General features: G+C 44.6%; 1 protein-coding gene and 1 pseudogene across 2 annotated transcripts in view; both read right to left on the bottom strand.

Annotated features, from left to right (window-relative positions):
• The window catches only part of UBE4A (ubiquitination factor E4A), a 48879-nt gene extending 33401 nt beyond the window's left edge, over positions 1–15478 (bottom strand). The window contains exons 1-3 of one of the 2 annotated variants that reach the window (XR_004959198.1): positions 15353–15478; positions 8616–8776; positions 118–291 (exon numbers count right to left, since the gene is read on the bottom strand). Coding sequence is in view for 1 of the 2 variants with exons in the window: in XM_036257739.1 (XP_036113632.1) it covers positions 118–291; positions 8616–8736 (295 nt within the window). In the remaining variant the exon portion in view is untranslated. The remainder of the gene's footprint in view (positions 1–117; positions 292–8615; positions 8777–15352) is intronic. The other variant, XM_036257739.1, reaches the window with a different exon arrangement.
• Positions 3633–4752, bottom strand: LOC118627533 (annotated as a pseudogene).
• Positions 15479–22813: the final 7335 nt, after the last annotated feature.

Below are 22813 nucleotides of genomic sequence, written 5' to 3'. Positions count from 1 at the left end.
CTAGAGAGGACAGCAGGTTGTTTAAGCATCAGCTACGACAGATGTCTCAGAGCAGGTCCCCAGCCCGAGCGGGAAGGGCAGAGCAAGGCACACACTGGCTGCAAGGGTGCAACTCACTGTTGTCCAGAGTGATGAGGAAGACCCTCTGGATCATGTGATTGATGTTGAGCTGCTCACATATCTCCTGCTGTGACCGGAACGAGCGGCTGATCTCAGCCGCAGAGCGATCGAGCTCGTCCAGGCTCTCCGACACACTGTTGTCCGAGTCGTCTGGGCTGGCCTGGGGCTCATCTGCCGAGAACGCAAGCCACTCAGTTACACTCCTCTCGAGAGAACAGAGCGCAGTGCCAACAGTGACAAATGTAACCAAGAGAGAGACAATTCTGCATGTGAAACAAGTTAGTCAGCTAATTAGTAAATATCTCAAGTCAGGCATCATTTAAAATAAATTGAGATATAACATTTAGTTTTAGGTGTATAAGATTTGATATTTGTATATATTGCGAAATGATCACCAAAACAAGTCTAGTTAACATATTTCACCATACGTAGTTAGAATTTTTTTTCTTGTGATGAGAACTTTTAAGATCTACTCTATTAGCAACTTTCAGATATGGCATATAATATTAACTACAGCCACCATGCTATATAATTACCTCTCAAGGACTTATTTATAACGGAAAGGTCATATCTTTTGATCCCTTTACCCGTTTCACTCACCCCCCCAACCCCCACCTGTTCCCTGTATTTATGAGCTTTTAAAAACATTTCACACATAGGTGAGATCACACAGTATTTGTCTTTCTGAGTCTGACTTATTTCACTTAACATAATACCCTCAAGGTCCATCCATGTTGCCATAAATGGCAAGATCTTCTTTTTTCTGACTACTATTCCATTGAATGCATATATCGAATTTTCTTTATTTGCATTTTGTTGATTCATATTTGTTTCCAATATTTTGGCATTTAAAAATAATATTGCAATAAACATGGGGGTGCATGTACATTTCTGAGTTAGTGTTCTTGTTTTCTTTGGATAAATATCCAGAAGAGGAACTGCTAGGTCGTATGGTAGTTCTGTTTTTTATTTTTTGAGGAAACTCCATACTGTTTTCCACAGTGGCTGTACCAATTTTCATTCCCACCAACAGTGCGTGAGGGTTCCCTTTTCTCCACATCTTCACCAACACTTGTTATTTCTTGTCTTTTGATAAAACCCATTCTAGCAGATGTGAGGTGATTTCTCATTGTGGTTTTAATTTTCAGTTTCCTGATGATTAGTGGTATTGACTGCTTTTTCATGTACCTGTTGGCCATCTGTATATCTTCTTTGGAAGAACATCTATTCAGATCCTCTGCCTATTTTATTCAAAACTTTTTTTCCTGCCCTGGTCGGTTTGGCTCAGCGGTTAGAGTGTCAGCCTGCGGTCCGGAGAGACCTGGGTTCGGTTCCCGCTAAGGGCATGTACCTTGGTTGCAGTTTGTCACCCGGCCCTGGTTGGGTCATGCGGGTGGCGGCCACTCGATGTGTCCCTTTTGCGTCGATGTTTTTCTCTCTCTCTCTCTCTCTCCCCCTCCCTCCCTTCTACTCTATCTGAACAAAACATGGAAAAATGTCCTCAGGTGAGGATTAAAAAAATATATATGTATTTTTCCCTTTATTAATTTCTAGAGAGAGAGTAAGGGAGAGGGAGAGAGAAAAACATCGATGAGAGAGAACACTGATTGGCTGCCTCCTACCTGCCCCTCACTGGGGATCAGGCCCACAACCTGGGCATGTGTCCTGACTGGGAATTGAACCAGAGACCTCTTGGTGCATGGGTCAACGCTCAACCACTGAGCCACACTGGCCAGGCCTTTCTGCCAATTTTAATTGGATTATTTGTTTTTTGGTTTTGTTTTGCTGTTGAGTTGTATTAGGCAATATCTTAAGTCAGAACTCTGAAATGCTTGGCTAAATATCCTACCACATTTTACAAATCAAAAATTTTATTCTTCCTGCTCATAATTAATTGTACAACACATTGCCAAAATTAGCAACATGATTTTCCCTATAGAATCCTAGTGAACAAAGAATTCCTTCATAGATCAATATGACTTTAATTACTTAAAATATATGGCCTTTTCCTGATTTTAAGAGAACACATTTGTTTCATTTTTTTTTTTATCCTCACCCGAGGACATTTTTGCATTTATCTTGAGACAGAGTGGGAAGGAGAGAGGGAGGAAGAGAGAGAGAGAGAGAGAGAGAGAGAGAGAGAGAGAGAAACATCAATGTGGGAGAGACATATCAAGTGGTTGCCACCCACACGACCCCAACTGGAGCCGGGGACAAACTGCAATGGAGGTACATGCCCTTAGCGGGAACCAAACCCAGGCCTCTCTGGTCTGTGGGCCAACGCTCTAACCACTGAAGCAAACTGGCCAGAGCTGTTTCATTATTTTTTAATTTTAATTTTATTTTTTAGTATTACATTAAACATCTACATGCCACAAAATTATTTCACTGCAAATTATCCAAGAAATGTAAAGTCACTTAACAAGTGGTTTTGTCCACCTTAGTTTGGTTGAGAAACTCTTATAGTGGAACGGAAGGAATATAGTAAGTACTTACTGCAGTACTCACTATACTGAACAGTCTTGAGAACAAGAAGAAAATCTCTAACTCTGAAGACTGTTTTATACCTTGTTCAAAGATTTCTTCAAAATGAATACTTTGAAAGTAAGTCATATAGCCCTGGCCAGTGTTGTCCAGTGGTTAGAGCGTTGGCTCATGCACCGAAGGGTGGCAGGTTCGATTCCTGGTCAAGGGCACATACCTGGGTTACATGCAGGTTTGATCCCTGGCCCCCGTTGGGGCGCATGCGGGAGTCAACCAATTGATGTGTCTCTCTCTCATCCACTCTCTCTAAAAAGAAAAATTAATGAAAAAAATATCCCTGAGTGAGGATGAAAAATAAATAAATAAAAAAAAATAAATCATGTAATTATTCTGACTTGTTTGATGATACCTAAGCTTCAGAAGGTTTGTGAAGAAATCACAAAGAAAAACAATCACTTTGATGCAATGAAATGCTCTTCCTAAAGCCTTTCACACAGCGGCTCGGCAGCTTCAGCACACATCAGAATTCCGGGGCAACGCTTCCTTGGCTACAGCCTGCTGGCCACTCGCAGCCTCCGACAAGCGTCTAGGCGACGCTGACGGTGTGGGTCTGGGCACAGCTCTGTAAGAGCCACTCCTACGATCCATTCTCCAGGGCTCAGACGAGTCAACACGCCCATAACCTTTGCTTTTTCTAATGGTAAATAAATAACAGAACACTTATATTGGGCTCCATCAAACTTAAATTTTCAGACTTTTGAAATGTTCTCTACTTAAACAGAATAGAATATATAATTGTTCATCTTGGTTCATAATAATTCCCATGAGTTCAAAAGCCAGAACCACAGGATAGTCCAGGACTAGATAATCTGTGACCACCTGGAAACATTTACTTACACAGTGCACAGTGACTTTAGGGTACAAGGATCTCGCTCCTGTCTCCTCCAAGCCTTTAGAAAATCCAATATGGAGTCGTGAGCATGAGAACGTGACCTTCCGTGAATGGGGACAGACGTCACAGTGCACTGTCATACTGCAGAGTCACAGTCAGGAACGTCTTTATCAGGGCAGCAGTAATATTCCACAAAACACACTGTTCATCTTCATTTCTAATCATACACTGTAATGAGAGGAATCCTTGGTTATCTGTCCAAATAATACCTTTCAAGCCAGGACTAACGCCTTTGCAGGTTTCAGTGAAGACATCTTGTCTGTTGACCTGGGAGAGTCAGGTGGGACTTCCTGCATTCCCCACAGTAGATAGCCTGAAACAAGGCTTCTCAGGACACAGGTGATCTGCAGGGCCTCACTTGCCACATCCAATTCAGACATGCTTCACGGAGCCCCTGTGACTGCCGAAGTTTCATTGCTGACACTGGTGCTGCAGAAAGAAGGTCCAGCGTTCCCACAGGCCCCGAGCACTGGCTCACAGACTGTCACCACTCCTTCCAGAAATAGCATCAAAGGCTGACCAGACCTTGGTAACACATTGGAAGAGCAGTTAAATTCCCTGGCATAGGACTTGATCCAAAAATAGATCAGCAGCCTAAAAGAATAATTACATTAATTTGAGCAGTAATAGGCTCTTCCTGAACTTTAAACTCTTGAACGATCCAGCCTGAATAGAAGCATCTGCTTGCACACATTTGCGTTTCCCACTGTAACCTTGATTCCATTTTTAGTAGCAAGACAGGTGGCATGTTCTTGGAAATGAATGGCCTTCAGGACCACGGAGGTTCCTCACACTGAGGCTGGCCACCAAGCTATGGTCACTCTCCTCTGGGATCCGCTGATTTGTGAGGGGCATCGTCCACGTGACCCGACTAGAGGAATGTTCCTGGTGCCAACACCTCTCCCACGGACCATTTCGGTGGGGACCCGCCTAAGGGTCTTTCCCAGGCGGGTCACTGGGGAAGCAAGTCGCAGCTCCCCGAGAAATGGGGAGGAAGTGGATTGGCCAGAACACATTTGTTTTAATATTTCCAAAGTGTATAGGACAATACAATGTAATTACAGTCAAACCTCGGTTCTCGAACGTCTCCCATATTGAACAATTCAGTTCTCGATCAAATTTTCACCAAAAAAAATGTCTCAGTTGTCGAACAAAATTTCAGTTTTCCCTTTCACGCTGATACCTCAGCATAACAAAACACATCACTCAAGCAACAAAGGAGAGTGTGGTCAGCTCCTGTTAACATCGCAGGAAATTGTGCTGTGAATATTTTTGTGTGTGTTTTTTTCTTTTTATGCTTTGGTTCCTGGCAAAGTGGATAATTAGCACAATTATGAAACATAAAGAGGCCATCAAGAGTGCTAATGTTGCTAAGGGTGTGAAAAAAACAATGATCACAGGCAATTGACGAGGTAGAAACCTGCTGTTCATCTGGATAAATGCAGAGCGGTTAGCAGGTGACAGCATCTCCGAAGCAGCGACATGTGAAGAAGTGAGATGCGAGCCGACTCCCTGCAAGACCCCTGAACGGTGCTGGGAGCGATCTGCTCGAGGGGCTGGCTCCATACATTTAAGAAAAGTGTTTGTTTATAGAGCAGACAGTACACTAGACATGTACTGTATGCAAGAAAGGTTAAAACAGGGACTCATTTAGGGGTCTGGAATGAATTAATTCAATTTATGTTATTTATAATGGGGAAAAATGATTCAGTTTTTGAGCAAATTGCTTTTTAAAAGGCATTTCGGGCCCTGGCCAGTTTGCTCAGTGGTTAGAGCGTCGGCCTGCAGTCCAGGGAGAACCGGGTTTGTTCCCGCTAAGGGTACGTACCTCGGTTGCAGTTTGACCCCGGCCCTGGATGGGTCGTGCGGGTGTCAGCCACTCAATGTGTCCCTTTCACGTCGATGTTTCTCTCTCTCTCCCTTCCTCTCTCCCTCCCAATCTATCTGAACAAAAACTGGAAAAATGTCCTCGGGTGAGGATTAAAAAACAAAGGGCATTCCGGAATAAACTGAGTCTGAGAACCATGGTCCCACTGCAGTTCCCTCTGAACCAGCTCCCCATGGACAACCCTTTCACTTAGCAAGGTTTTACATATTTTTTCCTATTCTGGTGCTAATGTTTATTACTATGATTTTTAGTATTTTTGTTGTTGTTAATTCTCACCCAAGGATATTTTTCCATTGATTTTTAGATAGAATGAAAGGGGGGGAGGGAGGGAGAGAGACAGAGAGAGAGAAACTTCAATGTGAGAAAGACACATCAACTGGCCGCCTCCTGCACGACCCTGATAGGGGCCGGGGATCGAACCTGCAACCCAGGTATGTGCCTTTTATCAGGAATTGAACCTGTGACCCTTCTTCAGTCCATGGGCCAACGCTCTGATAGATGAGCCAAACCAGCCAGGGCTATGATTTTTAGTTTTTATAAAAATAAGATCATAGGGTAAACTGCTTTTCAGCTTGCTTTTAAAACTTAATCAGCACAACATCTTTCTTGGTTCAATTATTTTTAGGCCTACCTTGTTCTTTTCAACAGCTGCGTTATATTGCATTGTATATATACACTGTGATTTATGTAGCTGCTTCTCAACTGACAAACATTTGGTTTGTTACCGATATGTCATGATTTAAAACAATACTGGACAGAATATAACCTACTCTTTTTTGTGCACTTGTATTTGTAGTTCTGTGGGCTCAATTTGTAGAAGCAAAATTGCTGGGTTAAAAACTCGAACATTTAAAAGTTAACACGTACTACCAAATTACCTCAGATAGACTGCTCTAATTTACATGCTCACCAACAATATATGAGAAAATACCATTACAATCTTCACAAATGTCATCGGTGAAAAAACTGTAACTAATTCTTTTTACTTTATTATTTATTTATGTTTTCTTTATTGATTTTAGAAGGGAGAGGGAGAGAGAGCTAGAAACATCGACGAGAAAGAACATCGACTGGCTGCCTCCTGCACGCCCCCCACTGGGGATCGGGCCCACAACCTGGGCCTGTGCCCTGACCGGGAATCAAACTGGTGACTTCTTGGTGATGGGTCCACACTCATCCACTGAGCCACATCAGGTGGGCCCATGTAATTGTTTTCAATGGGCATTTCTCTAAATATTATTGAGACCAATTAAAAGAAAATTTTTTTTTCCTTTTTGGTTATTCCTCACCCAAGGCTATTTTTTCCATTGCTTTTTAGAGAGAGTGGAGGGAGGGAGGGTGGAGGAGAGTAGAGAGGCAGAGAGGGGGAGTGAGAGAAACATCGATTGGTTGCCTCCCACTCATGCCCTGACCAGGGCCAGGGATCGAACCTGCAACCCAGGTACATGCCCTTGACCGAGACTCGAATCACTGAGCCACACCAGCCAGGGCAGCGAGACCAATTTTTAAAATAATTTGATTCCTGTGTATAAATTGCTTGCTCATATCTTTTGTTCTTTTTCTTTCTAATTTGTACTTTTTCTTACTGGTGAACCCCTATACTTTTCATAGCAACCGAGGAGACCGCCTCTCAGAACGGCCTCGCGGTGACTGAGTGTGAAGGCAGCATTGTCACCAGAGCCACGCCGGAGCCTGCGCCGACAGGACGGCCAGGTCGGAGCGGCCTCGGGTGGCGAGCTCAGCAGAGCGGAGCTCACAGAGGCCTGGCGTGAAGGTGCTGGTGGAGAAGCCAGACGTGGTGCGGCTCACGGTGCCGCAGACGAGGAGCCAGAACGGGCACAGAGGGTGTGCAGCTGATCTGCCCGCCTGCTCGGTCAGCGCTGAGCTCCAGCCAGGGGACAGCGTCTGTCACTACTCACATACTGTCAAGTTCTCTCAGCTCCAGCAATGGCAGCAGCTGAGACCTATTTAGCAGAATTTCCCTTACTCACATCCTCATACGTGTTCTTTTCTCATTCCCTTATTTCCCTGTCCCTCACTCTCCTTTCTCACCAAGTCTCCCAGTGTGATGCCTCTCCTTCCAAGCCCATATCCTAGGGACCTGGGTGGGACTTCAGAGCCTGAGACCAGATCTGCCTCTTTCTGTCACACTAACATGTCACCATTTAAGATGCTGCCTGCCGTTTCTCTTCTGGTCTCTCTGGAAGCAAGTGGTTACAAATACAAAGAGAAAAAGAAAAGCCAGCATTCCCTTTGCTTCTCCCTCCTTCAACCGTCACACTGTCTGCCACTCATCTGTCCTTCCCGTCCCTCCTTTTTGTTCAGTCCTAATCGGAGCAAGGCCATAACTCAGTGCACCTCTGAACACTCTTGAAACAAAATAAAGGGAAAATATAAACATTTCTCCTTTCCTAAAAAGAAAAACACTTTTATTCATTCTTTTTTTTGTGGGTAATAGAAGGGGAGCAATTTCTGGCTTGAAAGACTGTGAATACCCTCTGAAGACTAATAAGTCTGGAAATATGAACTGATCCATCTAGTCTGCACGTCTCCTTATGGGCAGAGCTGGGCTTCACTCTAATTTGGACACTGCGCTAGCGCCGAGATTTCTCACGTGCAGGCTGGGGGTCGCACTCCTCGCAGCCGGGTCTACGGCAGTGGGCTGCGGGGGTGGCCACGCCTCGGGGTGGAAGAAGCACTTCATCTGAGCGGAGACTCGGAAGTACCGGTCTTGAGAACAAATCTCATGTATTTGTCTACAGGCCAAACAAATGTGTACAATTCTTCCTTTCACACATCTGCTTTCTGAGGTTGCGTATGACTTGTTTCCATACCTCTGCCTACAACTTCAGTTTCCTATACTAAACAAGTGATTTAAATATCTTTCACTAGGTGATTTAAAGAATAAAACAGCTTGACAGTCTGCACTCATGACTGGTACCTGCTACCACAGAACCACCTGTTATCTGGTCTCTTGCTGGAGGACAGGGAAGAAAGGACCCCGGAACGAAATAAACAACAAAAGTGAACAATTCCACTGCCCCCCTTCTGCCCTAAACAAACAAAAACAACTTCTGCCCCAAACTGAAATCCCAGTGGCAATTAGGTTCCCCAAGAACACTGAGTTTGGGGAGCCCATCCCAGGTCATCATCTGCTGCTCCCCCACTCACCAGACTGCTGCTTGAGCTGCTCCTTTTGGATTGCTGCGAACCGCCTGGCATCAGCCAGAGAGCCAAAGAGAGCAGCAAAGGGGTTGCTTGAGATGCTGTTGTTATTCTCCTGGTCTGTCATTTCACTTTAAAGCGTCCTCCATCCAGACCTGGGGGAAGGGCTATAGGAGGGACAGGTGTTAGGCGCAGAAGGTCGGATAACACAGCAGTTGTCATATACCCACAGTTGTTTCTTTTCTCACCTCTCAAATGCAACACATTTTAAAAGGCTTTGGGTAAGACTTTAAATTCCTGTTTCAAGATTCAAGACATTTTGGCAAAAAGGTTATAAATCTACCAACTGGACAAGTTGGCCTGCTTTGAGGGGGGCAGAACAAACAAACAAAAACCCTACAGAATGTTCTGCTGGAATGCATGTATCTGATGACCCGTTTCTATTGGTTATACCTTTAAAAACAGGTTAAGTAGAAAGAAAAAGAGGAAACTCACCTACTAATTGTAACAACACGAGACTTGAAAGTAACACCACAAAGACTACGTGTTAGCCACGGATCTCTCGGCGGGCCAACCGGTTCTCACTTTCCACAGGCACCAGGTGGCGCTTGCTCTGGCTTCCGTGACTGCTCATGGGCGCTGAGAATTCCTCAGCTCATATAAACTAAATGCAGGCCTGCATCTCGGCCATGCAATGACGACTCAGGCCAGAAACCTGAGCATGTTGTGATCGATATACATGTGTGTAAATATATGTGTCTATATCTATAGATACATGTATATATATGTATGTGTGTATGTATATGGTAAGCAGTCTACCTCTACCCCTAGGCTTACAACGGCTATCCCCTCCACTAAGAACACAATAATCTTTGATTAGTTCTATATTTGGCTTTCCTGCTGATCGGATGTCCCACGGTCCTGGAGAAACGCCCAGCCCTGAGGTGTGGCGCGGAGCAGGTGTGTGTGTGCTGGCGCTGAGCCCGCACTGCCCTCTTCTGACCGCGTCCTCACCCAAGCACCAGGGGGCTCAGAGGCACAGCAGACGAGCGAGCTCCCCGGAAGGCTGCCTCCCGTTTCTGAACGTAGGGCCACAGCACAGAAATGCAACCTGAAGATGCGTGTGACGAGACCAAGGGAACGAAGACTCTGCGCCACGAGGATGCTGAACTGCTGAAGGAACAGAGCCCTTGGAAGAAGTGAGGGAGGGTATAAGGAAAGGAGAAAGAGAACACTGGGCCTCCCTGTAATTTATTGAGGTCAGGCTCCTTATTTAGTCATATGAACAAAAGCTAATGCAAATCGGAAAAATTACCCTCATTTTTTGGAGGAAGAGAGACCATACCACTCCTTGACAACTCTGAGCCATCTCTACCGGTTGCTTCATGTTCCTGTGGCGTTTCTGCATGGGAGCTCGTGGCTCATGAGCTGTAATGAGTTAGGCAGACAGTCCAGTCTCCCTCTGCGTGGGGCTGCACTTGACTGCTTAAGGCACTGAGCCGTTAGGTGTTGCTGTTTTATTTTTGCTGTGTATGGTTAGTTGAGCTTAATAATGCAAAGAAATGAGCATACTGAGTGTTGAAACCAACAACAATCCTGGGGAGGACTCCCCGCTTTAGCCACCGCATACACTTTATCGTCACCCCTAATTCACGTAGAGGCCAAGTACTGTCTCATGTCACCTGACCGCCACCCTCCTTCTAGCCTACAGTACTCTGAAGTCCAAGGAATGCAAAAAGGGTAGAGAGCTCTGGTTATTTTCTGTCTCCTCCCTTTCAACACGACATCCACATTATTCCCTTGGGGCTCCAACCCATTCCCAGCCCCCACATTTGAAAGGGGATGACCTTACCGCTCCCTTCAGGAACGGGCATATGGCCCGGCCTGGCCAGAAGAATACAGCATTCTCTGGGCCAGTGACCGATTCGGAAGTGGCACAAGACCTTAGCAAGGCCTATCAGACCCAATAACATCAGCCTCGGGCCTGGGCTGAATCTACGGAAAAGGGAACTCTTCCTCCGCTTCAGTGGCTGGGCTGGTTAAGATATAAACACGGAGCTGCACCTTTCCACCGTCTAGAAATGGCCCAGACCAAACCTAAGCCAACACATCGGAACACAGAGTGAGAGGCGGAAAGAGTTTTTTTCAGCTGTGAAAGCCAACAGATTTCCGTATATTGGGTCAGCACATCAGAATGGGTTTTTGAACAGAGTTCAGTTAGTACAAAGGAGGTGCATCACCTGTACCATCTGTGGAGAAAGAAGTACAGCTGACCTTTGAAGAACATGGGGTTGGGGCACCAACCCTTATGCAGTGGAAAATCCACGTATAACTTAAAAAAAAAAAAATGCAATTTTATTGATTTCAGAGAGAGGAAAGGAGAGGAACAGAGAGATAGAAACAATGATTGCTGCCTCCTGCACACCCCCTACTGGGGATTGAGTCCACAGCCGGGGCATGTGCCCTGACCCAGGAATTGAATCAGAGACCTCCTGGTGCATGGGATGATGCTCAACCACTGAGCCACACCACTTATACCTTTCGACTCCCCCAAAACCTAATAGCCTACTGCTGACCAGAAGCCATACAAATAATATAAACAGTCAGCACATATTTATATATATATATATATTTAATATTCACTAAGGACATTTTTCTGTTTCTCTTCAGATAGGGTGGGAGGGAGAGAGAAGAAGAGAGGAGAGAGAGAGAGAATCATCAACATGGGAGAGACACATCGACTGGCTGCCTCCTGCATGACCCAACCAGGGCCAGGGACGAACCACAACCAAGGTACATGCCCGAAATCGAACCTGCGACTCTTTGTTCCGTGGGCCAACGCTCTAACCTCTGAGCCAAATCGGCCAGGGCAACATATATTTTGTATGTGATATGTATTACACACTGTATTCCTACAATAAAGTTAAAGAAAATAACATGTTATTAAGGAATCCTAAGAGAAAATACATTTCTAGTACTGTACTTATTTATTGGAAAAATCCTCATGTAAGTGGACCAGCACATTTTAAAGCCATGTTGGTCAAGAGTCAACTATAAGTTGAACCGAATATAGACCATATGACAGACAGGCTCTTAAGACCATCAAGAGAGATAAAGAGAATAAATGGAATTATCTCCTCCTTTTTCAATATCATACTTCACATTATATAAAGAAGCTACCTTCCTCTTTCTTTTCTTTGCTTTTCTTTTCTCTCTCTCTCTTTCTATTTTAAAGAATAGTTTATTGACTTTTAGATAGATCTATCTATCTATCTATCTATCTATCTATATTTTAAAGAATAGTTTGTTGACTTTTAGGGAGAGGGAGAAAGAGAAACATCAATGTGAGAGAGAAATATCAATTGGCTGCTTCCTGCACACCCCCTAATGGGGATTAAGCCCGTGACCCAGGCATGTGCCCTTGACCAGGAATTGAACCAGCCACCTCCTGGTGCACTGGATGATGCCCAACCAACTAAGCCACACCGGCCAGGGCACATTTTATCTATATTTTTAATACAATTTATAACTTGCTACATTGTATTCCTAATGCAGATCTTCTTCTGTGCTGAACTGTAAGCAACTGGAGTACAGGTTTCTATGTGATTTTTTTCTTCTTCTGGCATTTCATATCACAATAAAAAAAATCCCAAATAAATACTCATTGAATCACTTATTCACACTACCTGACTTCAAATTATACTACAGAGTTATGATAATCAAAACAGCATGGTATTGGTAGAAAAACAGACACACAGATCAGTGGAACATAACTGAGAGCCCAGATATAAAGCCTTATATATATGGGCATATAATTTTCTTTTCTTTTTTTTTTTTTAATCCTCACCCGAGGACATTTTTCGATATTTTGTTCAGATAGAGTGAGAGAGAGAGAGAGAAACATCGACGTGAAAGCGACACATCGAGTGGTTGCCACCCACACGACCCAACCAGGGCTGGGGACAAACTGCAACCAAGGTACGTGCCCTTAGCGGGAACCAAACCCGGGTCTCTCCGGACCACAGGTCGACGCTCTAACCACTGAGCCAAACCGGCCAGGGCTGGGCATATAATTTTCAACAAAGGAGCCAGGAACACACAATGGAGTAAAGAAAGCCTCTCCAATAAATGGTGCTGGGAAAATTAGAAAGTCACATGCAAAAGAATTAAACTGGATTACAGTTTGTCTCCAGCACAAAAATTAATTCAAAATGGATCAAAGACCTAAATATAAGATCTGAAACAGTAAGTTACATAGAACAAAGCATAGGTACTAAGCTTATGGACCTTGGTCATAGAGAACATTTTATGAACTTGACTCCAAAGGCAATGGAAGTAAAGGCAAAAATAAATGAATGGGACTACATTAAACCAAAAAGTTTCTCCACAGCAAAAGAAACCAAAGAGGCAGAAGACGGAATGGGAGATGATATTTGCAAACAATAGCTCCTACAAAGGTTTAACATCTAAAATATATAAAGAACTCATAAAACTCAACATCAAACAAACAACCCAATTAAAAAATGGGAAGAGGACCTGAACAGACACCTCTCCCAAGAGGACATACAAACAGCCAACAGATATATGAAAAGACGTTCAACCTCACTAGCATTTAGTGAAATGCAAATGAAAACTATGAGATACCACCTCACACCTGTTAGAATGGCTTTATCAACAAGACAAGTAATAATAAGTGTTGGAAAGGTCATGGAGAAAAGGGAACCCTCATTCACTGCTGGTGGGAATGTGGACTGGTACAGCCACTATGGAAAACAGTCTGGTGATTCCTCAAAAAAACTAAGAACAGAGGTACTATATGACCCAGCAATCTCTCTCCTGGGTATACCTAAAAAACTTGAAAACATGTCCCCAAGATATATGCACCCCTATGTTCATTGCAGCATTATTCACAGTGACCAAGACATGGAAACAACCAAAGTGTCTGGTGATAGAGGATCGGATGAAGAAGATGTGGTACATATACACAATGGAATACTACTCAGTCATAACAAAGGATGAAATACTTCCATTTTCTACAACATGGATGGACCTTGAGAACATTATATTAAGTGAAATAAGTCAGGCAGGAAAAGCTAAGAACCATATGATGTCACTCATGTGGGATATAAAACTGAAACTTGTGGACTAAGACAGCAGTGTGGTGCTGGGGGGGGGGGGCTAGGTAGGGGCTGGGGGGTGAAGGGAGCCTAATATATGGTGACAGAAGATGATCTGACTTTGGGTGGTGGGCACACAGTGCGATATAAAGATCTTGTAACATAGAAACCCACACCCGAAACATATATGATCCTATTAAACAATGTCACCCCCCTAAAAAACAAAAAAAAAAAGAGAAAAAAAACAACAGTACTGCTAATTTCTTAAGGGACCTTATCAGCTTTTATTTATTTAAAAAATTTTTTTTCCCTTTATTGATTTAGAGAGAGGAAGGGAGAGATGGAAACGTCAATGAGAGAGAACACGGATTGGCTGCCTCCTGCATGCCCTCACTGGGGATCAGGACCGCAACCTGGGCACGTGCCCTGACCGGGAATCCAACCAGTGACCTCCTGGTGCGTGTGCTGACGCTCAGCCACTGAGCCACACCTGCCGCGCGACCTTATCAGCTTTTAAAGAGAGCACAGAAATGTTTTAACATCAGACTTGATATTGCTTTTAAACATATTTGGAGTACTTTGTTGTCAAAATCAAGCTCTATTAAATCATAATCCTTAGCGTCTCTTTCCTGACGAGTGATACATTCATCAAACAAACAATAAAAAGGAATTAAAAAATGTTTTCATTGTTGCCCCCTGGTGTTGCTCAGTGGTTGGGCATGACCCCTGCACCAAGAGGTCGCAGCTGCGTTTCGGGTCAGGGCACCTGCCCAGGTTGTGGGCCTGATCCCCAGTGGGGGGCAGGCAGGAGGCGGCCAGTTGACGTTCTCTCGCATGGATGTTTCCATCTCTCTCTCCCTCTCCCTTCCTCTGTCTCTAAAATCAATAAGGAAAAAAGAAAAAGTTTTCATTGTTGCATGTTCCACCCAACAATCCTTTCAGGCCCCTCTCATATGGCAATAGGTCCTTCCAACACGCCAGCAAGCTGGGGTGTCGTCAAGGCGAACAGCTGACGGCATTCCTGCCCGGGTCCCCCGAGACCCCACGGTCCACGGCAGCGCGCCTGCACCTCCCCGCTCCGGGACTGAAACCCGACCCCAGGCGCTCCTGCGTGGAGGCTGCTCCGTTTCAGAGGTGCCAGCGGGCCGGAGCTGCCGCTGGCGAACCGATCGCTGTGCTCAGGGAACGTCGGCACCTCGCCCTACGCCTGGAACCGGTCTGGGCAGCGCGACTCCCGCGAACTGTCATGGGTCTGGCACCTGCCCGTCTGCCGTCGCTCGCGGCGTTTTACGCCGCCAGGTTCCACAGGGCTGGGCGGCAGGAGGCAGACCCCGCTCGGTGCAGGCTCCGGCGAGGAGGGCAGCACGTCCAGGGTGACGCCGGCCGGCATCCCGGCCTGTCCCGGGACAGGATGGCAGCGGGTGGCGGCCGTGCCAGACGCGGGAGCACGCGCGGGGCTCCCACAGCGGCCAGGGTCGAAGTTCACGAAGGAGAGGGTAGTGGTCGGGGAAGACAGGGCAGGGAGCGGGGAGGAGGAAGGGGCAGAGGCCCGAACCTGCGGTCGGCCAGGAGAAGACACCCCATTGCAGACTCGGGGCCCTCCCCTCCAGCTACGCCCTCTCTTACCAGAGCCTGAAGGGCCGGCGGCGACGACACACGACAGAGTCCCACTGGCCGGAGGGCTCCCACTTCCGATTCAGCGGGCGACCGGAGCTTACATCATGACTAGGCGCCAGGCCCGGTGGAATCCCGGCCGACGCCGGAAACAGGGCGTGTCACCAACGCGGGGACCTGGCGCGCAAACACGCCCACGGCGCAGGCGCTCCCTGGGGGCGGGGCGCGGCGGCTGGACGTGAGCCCGGGGGCGGGCGACCGGAAGTGTGCCCGGGAGGGGCGGGCCGGGGACCGGAAGTTATCCTGGGAGAGGCGGGACGGGGACCAGAAGTGAGCCTGGGAGAGGCGGGACGGAGACCGGAAGTGAGCCCAGGAGGGGCGGGGCGGGAGGCCGGAAGTGTGCCCGTGACGGGCATTTGTGGCGAAGCGAGACTGGGTGGAGCCCGCAGGTGTGGCTGTGCGCTCCCGGCCCTGCCGCCCTTCCTTTGGGCTTCTGCCTTCAGCTTTTCCCGCGGTCTCGTGCCTTGTTGAAGCTTCAGTTACTCTTCGCGAATGATTGTGAGCGGAGAAGCAACCGCAGTAGCAATAACAGTGCCCTGTGAGCTGCCGGGCGGTGTGCTCAAATATGCCATGTTAACTTAAAACAATGTTTTTTTCCGTTATTGGTTTTAGAGAGAGAGGAAGGTGGAGAGAGAAACATCGATGAGCGAGAACATGGACTGGCCGCCTCCTGCGTGCCCCCCACTGGGGATCGGCCCCCAACCTGGGCACGTGCCCTGCCCGGTGACCTCTGGGTGCAGGGTGGACGCTCAACCACTGAGCCGCACTGTCTGGACTATTTAAACATTTTTAAAAAATTATTTTTTAATCCCAGCCTTGCCCAGTGGAGCTTAGTTGGAGGGTCACATGCACCGAAGGTTCTGGGGTTCGAGTCCCCTGAGGGCACAGACCCAAGTTGTGGTTCCATCCCGGGGAAGGGAGGCAACCCATTGACGTTTCTCTCTGTTTCCCTGTCTCCCCCGCCCTTCCTCTCTCTCTAAAACGAAAGATAAACAAAACAAAGTTCCTGAGCGAGGATTTAAAAAAAAATTATTTTTCAATTTCAGTTGACCTACAATATTTTATTAATTTGAGATGTACAGCACAGTGATTAGACATTCATGTACCTTATGAAGTGATCACCCTGATAAGTCTATTACCCCTGTGACACCACACATGGTTATTACAATATTATTGACTATATTCCTTATGCTGTACTTTATATCCCTGTGACTTTTTTTTTTTTTTTTTGGTACATGCCCTTAGCCGCTAGGGCTTAGCAGGAACTGAACCCGGGACTCTGGTGCGCAGGCCGACGCTCCAACCACTGAGCCAAATAGGCCAGGGCTCCCTGTGACTTTTTATAAGTTCAAATTTGTACTTCTTAATTTCTTCATCTTTTTCACTCACCCCCCAACCTCCTCCCATTTGGTAACTATCAGTTTGTTCTCTGTATCTATGAGTTTGTTTTGTTCATTTATAAAATATGCCATGTTTGATTTGGTTTGTTTTCTTGTCCGTAAAGTGGAGATAATACACATCCTACAAGGTTACTTTGAGGATCATAGATGGAATGGAAGCTGGATATTTTGAAAGAGTTAAAAGCACTGTGCAGATGAAAAGAATTAATTGTACGAATGAGAGGAAATCTTTTGTAAATCATATACAGTAGCCCCCTTATCAATGGGAGAATTCGTTCCAAGACCCCCAGTGGATAGTTCCAAACCCTATACATACTATGTTTCTTTGTATACATACATGATAGTGTTTAATGTATAAATTAGGCACAGTAAGAGATTAACAACAGCAATAATAAAATAGGACAATTATAACAATAGACTATAACTAAAGTTATGTGACGGGGTATCTCTCAAAATACCTTTCACTTAAAGGAAGCACTATAGGGCTTCTCTTTGGCATATCTGAATTGCTAGCATCATTCATTTTGTGTTTTGGGACATTATTAAATAAAATAAGGATTATCTGGACACAGCCCAGCAGTCTATCTGATAACTGGGTTGGCTACTAAATGACTAATGGGTGGGGAGCTTCTACAGAATGGGTACATGGATTCCCTGGACGAGGGATGATTCTCATCTGGGAGGGATGGAGCAAGAGGGAGCTGGCTGGATGCTGCTTATAACAATGTACAGTTTAAAACTTAGGAATTGCTTATATTTGGAAGTTGCCATTTAATATGTTTCTACCACAGTTGACCACAGGTAACTGAAGCTGCAGAAAGCAAAACTGTGGATGAGAGAGACTATCGTATCTGATAGAGGATTAATATCCAGAATATATAAAGAACTATAAGTCAACAAGAAGCCAAACATAAGAAAAAAAAGGGACCATAAGTGTTTGCAAGGATGTGGAAAAATAGAAACCCTTGCCCTGGCTGGTTTGGCTTAGCGGTTAGAGCCTCGGCCTGCGGTCCAGAGAGACCCGGGTTCGGTTCCCGCTAAGGGCACGTACCTCGGTTGCGGTTTGTCCCCGGCCCTGGTTGGGTCATGTGGGTGGCAGACACTCGATGTGTCCCTTTCACGTTGATGTTTCTCTCTCTCTCTCTCTTCCTCTCTCTCCCTCCCACTCTGTCTGAACAGAAAATGGAAAAATGTCCTCAGGTGAGGATAAAAAAAAAGAAACCCTTGTGTTTTGATGATGGATATGTAAAATAGTGTAGCACTTTGGGAAAACTTTGGTGATTCCTTAAAAAGTCAAACATAGAATTACCATGTGATGAAGTAATGCCACTTCTAATTATATACCCAAAAGAATTGAAAGCAGGGACTCAAACAGATACTTGTACAACAATGTTTTTTTTTGTTTGTTTGTTTTTGTTTTATCCTCACTGGAGGACATTTTTCCATTCTTTGTTCAGATAGAGTGGGAGGGAGAGAGAGGAAGAGAGAGAGAGAAACATTGATGTGAAAGAGACACATCGAGTGGTCGCCACCCGTAAGACCCAACCAGGGCTGGGGACAAACTGCAACCGAGGTACGTGCCCTTAGCGGGAACCGAACCGGGTCTCTCTGGACCGCAGGCCGACGCTCCAACCGCTGAGCCAAACCGGCCAGGGCACAACAATGTTCATGGTAACATTATTCATAATAGCAAAAGGTGGAAACGAGCCAAAATGTCCATTGGCAGATGAGCGAATAAACAGAATGTGGTTTATACATACAACTGACTATAATTCAGCCTTCAAAAGCCTGAAATTCTGGTACATACTCCAACATAGAAATGTTATGTTAAGTGAAAGATACCAGACAAAAAAATCAAATATTGTACAATTCCACTTAACACGTGGTACCTAGAAAAGACAAATCATAGAGACAGAAAGGTAGAACAGAGGTTAGCGGGGGCTAGGGGGAGGGGGAAATGGGAATTATTGTTTAATGGGTATGGAGTTAGGAAAATGAAAATGTTCTGGAAATGAATAGTGGTAATGGTTGCACAATATTGTGAATGTACTTAATGCCACTGAATAGTATACTTAAAAAATGATTTAAATGGTAAATTATGTTATATATATGTATATATATATGTATATATATTCTTTGTTTGTTTTTGTTAATTTTCACCTGAGTATATTTTCCCATTGATTTTTAGAGTGGAAGGGAGGGAGGGTTGGAGAGAAAGAGAGGAGAGAGACATCGATGTGAGAGAGACACATCGATTGGTTGCCTCCAGCACGACCCTGGGAAGGGATCAAACCTGCAACCCATGTACGTGCCCTTGAACAAGAATAACCTGAGACCCAAACCAGCCAGGGCTATGTTATGTATATTTTAACACACACACAGTGCTGTGCAGTGTTGGAGTGTCCATCTTGTTCCACCAGTATTTTAGTGCCTAACCATACAGTAGTGAAAAAACTATTCAAAAAATAGTTCTGAAATAACTGGGAAGTGATGTGGTTTAAAAGTTAGCTATTATGTTAGGCAAGTCTTTTTCTTCATGGAGTTTACGATCTGGAAGGAGTGGAGCGGTAACACAGCATTTAAAATAGTCACAGGGAATGCCCGGCCGGTGTGGCTCAGTGGTGGAGTGTGGACCCTGCACCAAGAGGTCGCTGGTTCGATTCCCAGTCAGGGCACATGCCCAGGTTGTGGGCCTGATCCCCAGTGGGAGGCATGCAGGAGGCGGCCAGTTGATGTTCTCTCTAATCGATGCTTCTCTCTTTCTCTCGCGCTCCCTTCCTCTCTCTCTAAAACCAATAAAGAAAAAATAAAATAAAATAGTCACAGGGAAATAAAGTATGGCATAGGGAATATAGTCGATAACATTGTAATAACTATGTAGGGTGCCAGGTGGATACTAGAATTACTGGGGAGATCATTTTGTAAATTATGCATTTATTTAACTAGTATGCTGTACACTTGAAAATACTATAAAATGATATTGACTGTCAATAGTAATTGGAAAATAAAATAAAACCAATGAGGACAAGATGGATCATTCAAAAAATAGTTCTGGAATAACTGGGAAGTGATGTGGTTTAAAAGTTAGCTATTGTGTACGGCTTTTACACGAAAATTAATTAAAGATGGATCAAAGATTTACATGCATAACACAAAACCATGAAAATGCTAGAGGAATTCATGGGAGAATTGCTTTTTGCCTTTTAAAATAGTAGGTCTCTCATATTCCGTTCTCATCTCTCAGTATTGGTCTTTTGAAGTGTTCTACTTTAATAAAAAAATTATTTTTTATTTATAGGTGATGTACAATATTATATTATTTTCAGGTGTACAACGGTATGATTAGACATTTATATAACGTACATAGTGATCACCCTGATAAATCTAGTACCCATCTGGCACCATACAGCGTTATGACAATATTACTGACTGTGTTCCCTGTGCTGTACTTTACCTCCCTGTGACTGCTCTGTAACTACCGATTTGTACCTCTGAATCCCTTCACTTTTTTCACACATCCCCCCAAACCCCCTCCCATCTGGCAACCATCAATGTTCTCCGTATCTATGAGTCTGTTTCTGTTCTGCTCCTTCATTTCTTTTGCTTTTTAGATTTCAAATATAAGTGAAATCATCTGGTATTAGTCTTTCTCTCTCTGACTTACCTCACTCAGTGTAATACCCTCTAGATCCATGCCTGTAGTTGTAGATGGCAAGGTTTTATTCTTTTTGATGGCTGGATCATATTCTTGTGTATGTATGCACCACGTTTTTTTATCCATTTATCTGTTGATGGACACTTAGGTTGCTTTCATATCTTGGCTACTGTAAATGATGCTGCAGTGAACATATGGATGTATATATCTTTCAATTTAGTGGTTTGAGTCTCTTTGAATAAATACTCAGAAGTGGAATTACTGGTCCTTCATTGTCTCTTGTTATAGTCTTTGTTGGAAAGTTTACTTTGTCTGGTATAAGTATTGCTACCCAGCTTTTGTTTGTTTCCATTTTCATGAAATATCTTTTTTTTTTTTTTTTATCCTCACCTGAGGACATTTTTCCATTTTTTGTTCAGGTAGAGTGGCAGGGAGAGAGAGGAACAGAGAGAGAGAGAGAGAAACATCGATGTGAAAGGAACACATCGAGTGGCTGCCACCCGCACAACCGACCAGGGCCGGGGACAAACTGCAGCCGAGGTACGCGCCCTTAGCGGGAACTGAACCTGGGTCTCTCAGGACCGCAGGCCGACGCTCTAACCGCTGAGCCAAACCAGCCAGGGCTGAAATATCTTTTTCCATACTTTTACTTCCAGTCTGTTTGTGTCTTAATCTGAAGTGAGCTTCTTGTAGGCAGCATATGCAAAGGTCTTGTTATCCATTCAGCCACCATGTGTCTTTTGATTGGAGCATTTAATCCATTTGCATTTAAAGTAATTAATTATAGCCCAGCTGGTGTGGCTCAGTAGTTGAGCACTGACCCATGCACCAAGAGGTCGCTGGTTCGATTCCTGGTTCAGGGCACATGCCCAGGTTGTGGGCCAAATCCCCAGTGGGGGGCGTGCAGGAGGCAACCAATCGATGTTCTCTCTCATCGATGTTTCTATCTCTCTCTCCCTCTCCCTTTTCCTCTCTTTAAAATCAATAAAGAAAAATTATAAAAAAATAAAGTATTTAATTATATAGTTATTGCCACTTTATTATTCATATTTTGATTCTTCTCCTCCCCCCCTCTTCTTTTCCCCCTCCTCCCCCTCCTCCTTTCTTTACATTTCTTGTAATACTTGTTTGATGGTATGAACTCCTTGAACTTTTTCCTGTCTGGGAAGCTCTTTATGTGTCATTTAATTCTAAATGATAGCTTTGGGGTAGAGTAATCTTGGTTGTAGGTCCTTGCTCTTCATCACTTTGAATATTTTTTGCCAATCACTTCTGACCTGCAAAGTTTCGGTTGAGAAATCAGCTGACAGTTTTGTGGGAATTCCCTAGTACTGTATGTAACTAACTGCTTTTCTCTTACTGCTTTTAAGATTCTCTCTTTGTTTTTAATCTTTGGCATTGTTTTTAATATTCACCTTAAGATATTTTTCCATTTATCTTCAGATAGAGTGGGAGGGAGGGGGGAGAGAGAGAGAGAGAGAGAGAGAGAGAGAGAGAGAGAGAGAGAGAAACACTGATGTGAGAGAGACACATCGATTGCTTGCCTTCCACATGACCCCGACCAGGGCTGGGGACCAAAATGCAACCAAGGTATGTGCTCTTGGCCGAAATTGAACCTGCAACTCTTTGGTCCGAGGGCTAACACTCCAACCGCTGAGCCAAACTGGCCAGGGCTTTTGCATTTTCATTATGATGTGTCTTGGTGTGGGTCTCTTTGGGTTCATCTTGTTTGGGACTCTCTGTGCTTCCTGGACTTGTACATTTCCTTCACCAGGTTAGGGAGGTTTATTATTATTATTTTTTCAAGTAGGTTTTCAATTTCTTGCTCTCTCTCTTCCTTTTTCTCCATTCCCATGATGTGAATGCTGGTACTCTAGAAGTTATCCTAGAGGCTCCTTACATTATCCTATTTTTTGGATTTTCTTTTTCTTTTTGCTGTTCTGATTGGTTGTTTCCTGCTACCTTATCTTCCAAATCGATGATTTGCTCCTCTGCTCCATCTACTCCACTGTTGATTCCTGTAATGTAGTCTTCATTTCAGTTAGTGTATTTTAAATTTCTGACTGGTTCTTTTTTATGTTTCCTAGTTCTGTTATAACCCAGTAATTCTCCATCTCCTAGAAGAAGGAACCTCTCCTGGGTTCCTTGAACCCGAGTTGTTTTTGCAAAAATTCTTGAAGAGGAAAGTATACATCAGCCATGACCACGAGGGTATTGACCATGAGCTTAACTAATCAGGAGATACCAGATGGGGCAATGAGACATTCAAGGCTGGGGTCTAGTAAATGTTAAGAAATATAAAATAAACAACTTGTGCAGTTACTAACTGCTGATATCTGCTTCTGTACACGTAGCTTG

The sequence above is a fragment of the Molossus molossus genome, unplaced genomic scaffold (genome assembly GCF_014108415.1).
Source record: "Molossus molossus isolate mMolMol1 unplaced genomic scaffold, mMolMol1.p scaffold_m16_p_13, whole genome shotgun sequence".
Classification (NCBI taxonomy): Eukaryota; Metazoa; Chordata; class Mammalia; order Chiroptera; family Molossidae; genus Molossus; species Molossus molossus.
Note: the sequence above shows the minus strand (reverse complement) of the source record. Positions and strands in the feature narration are given on the sequence as shown.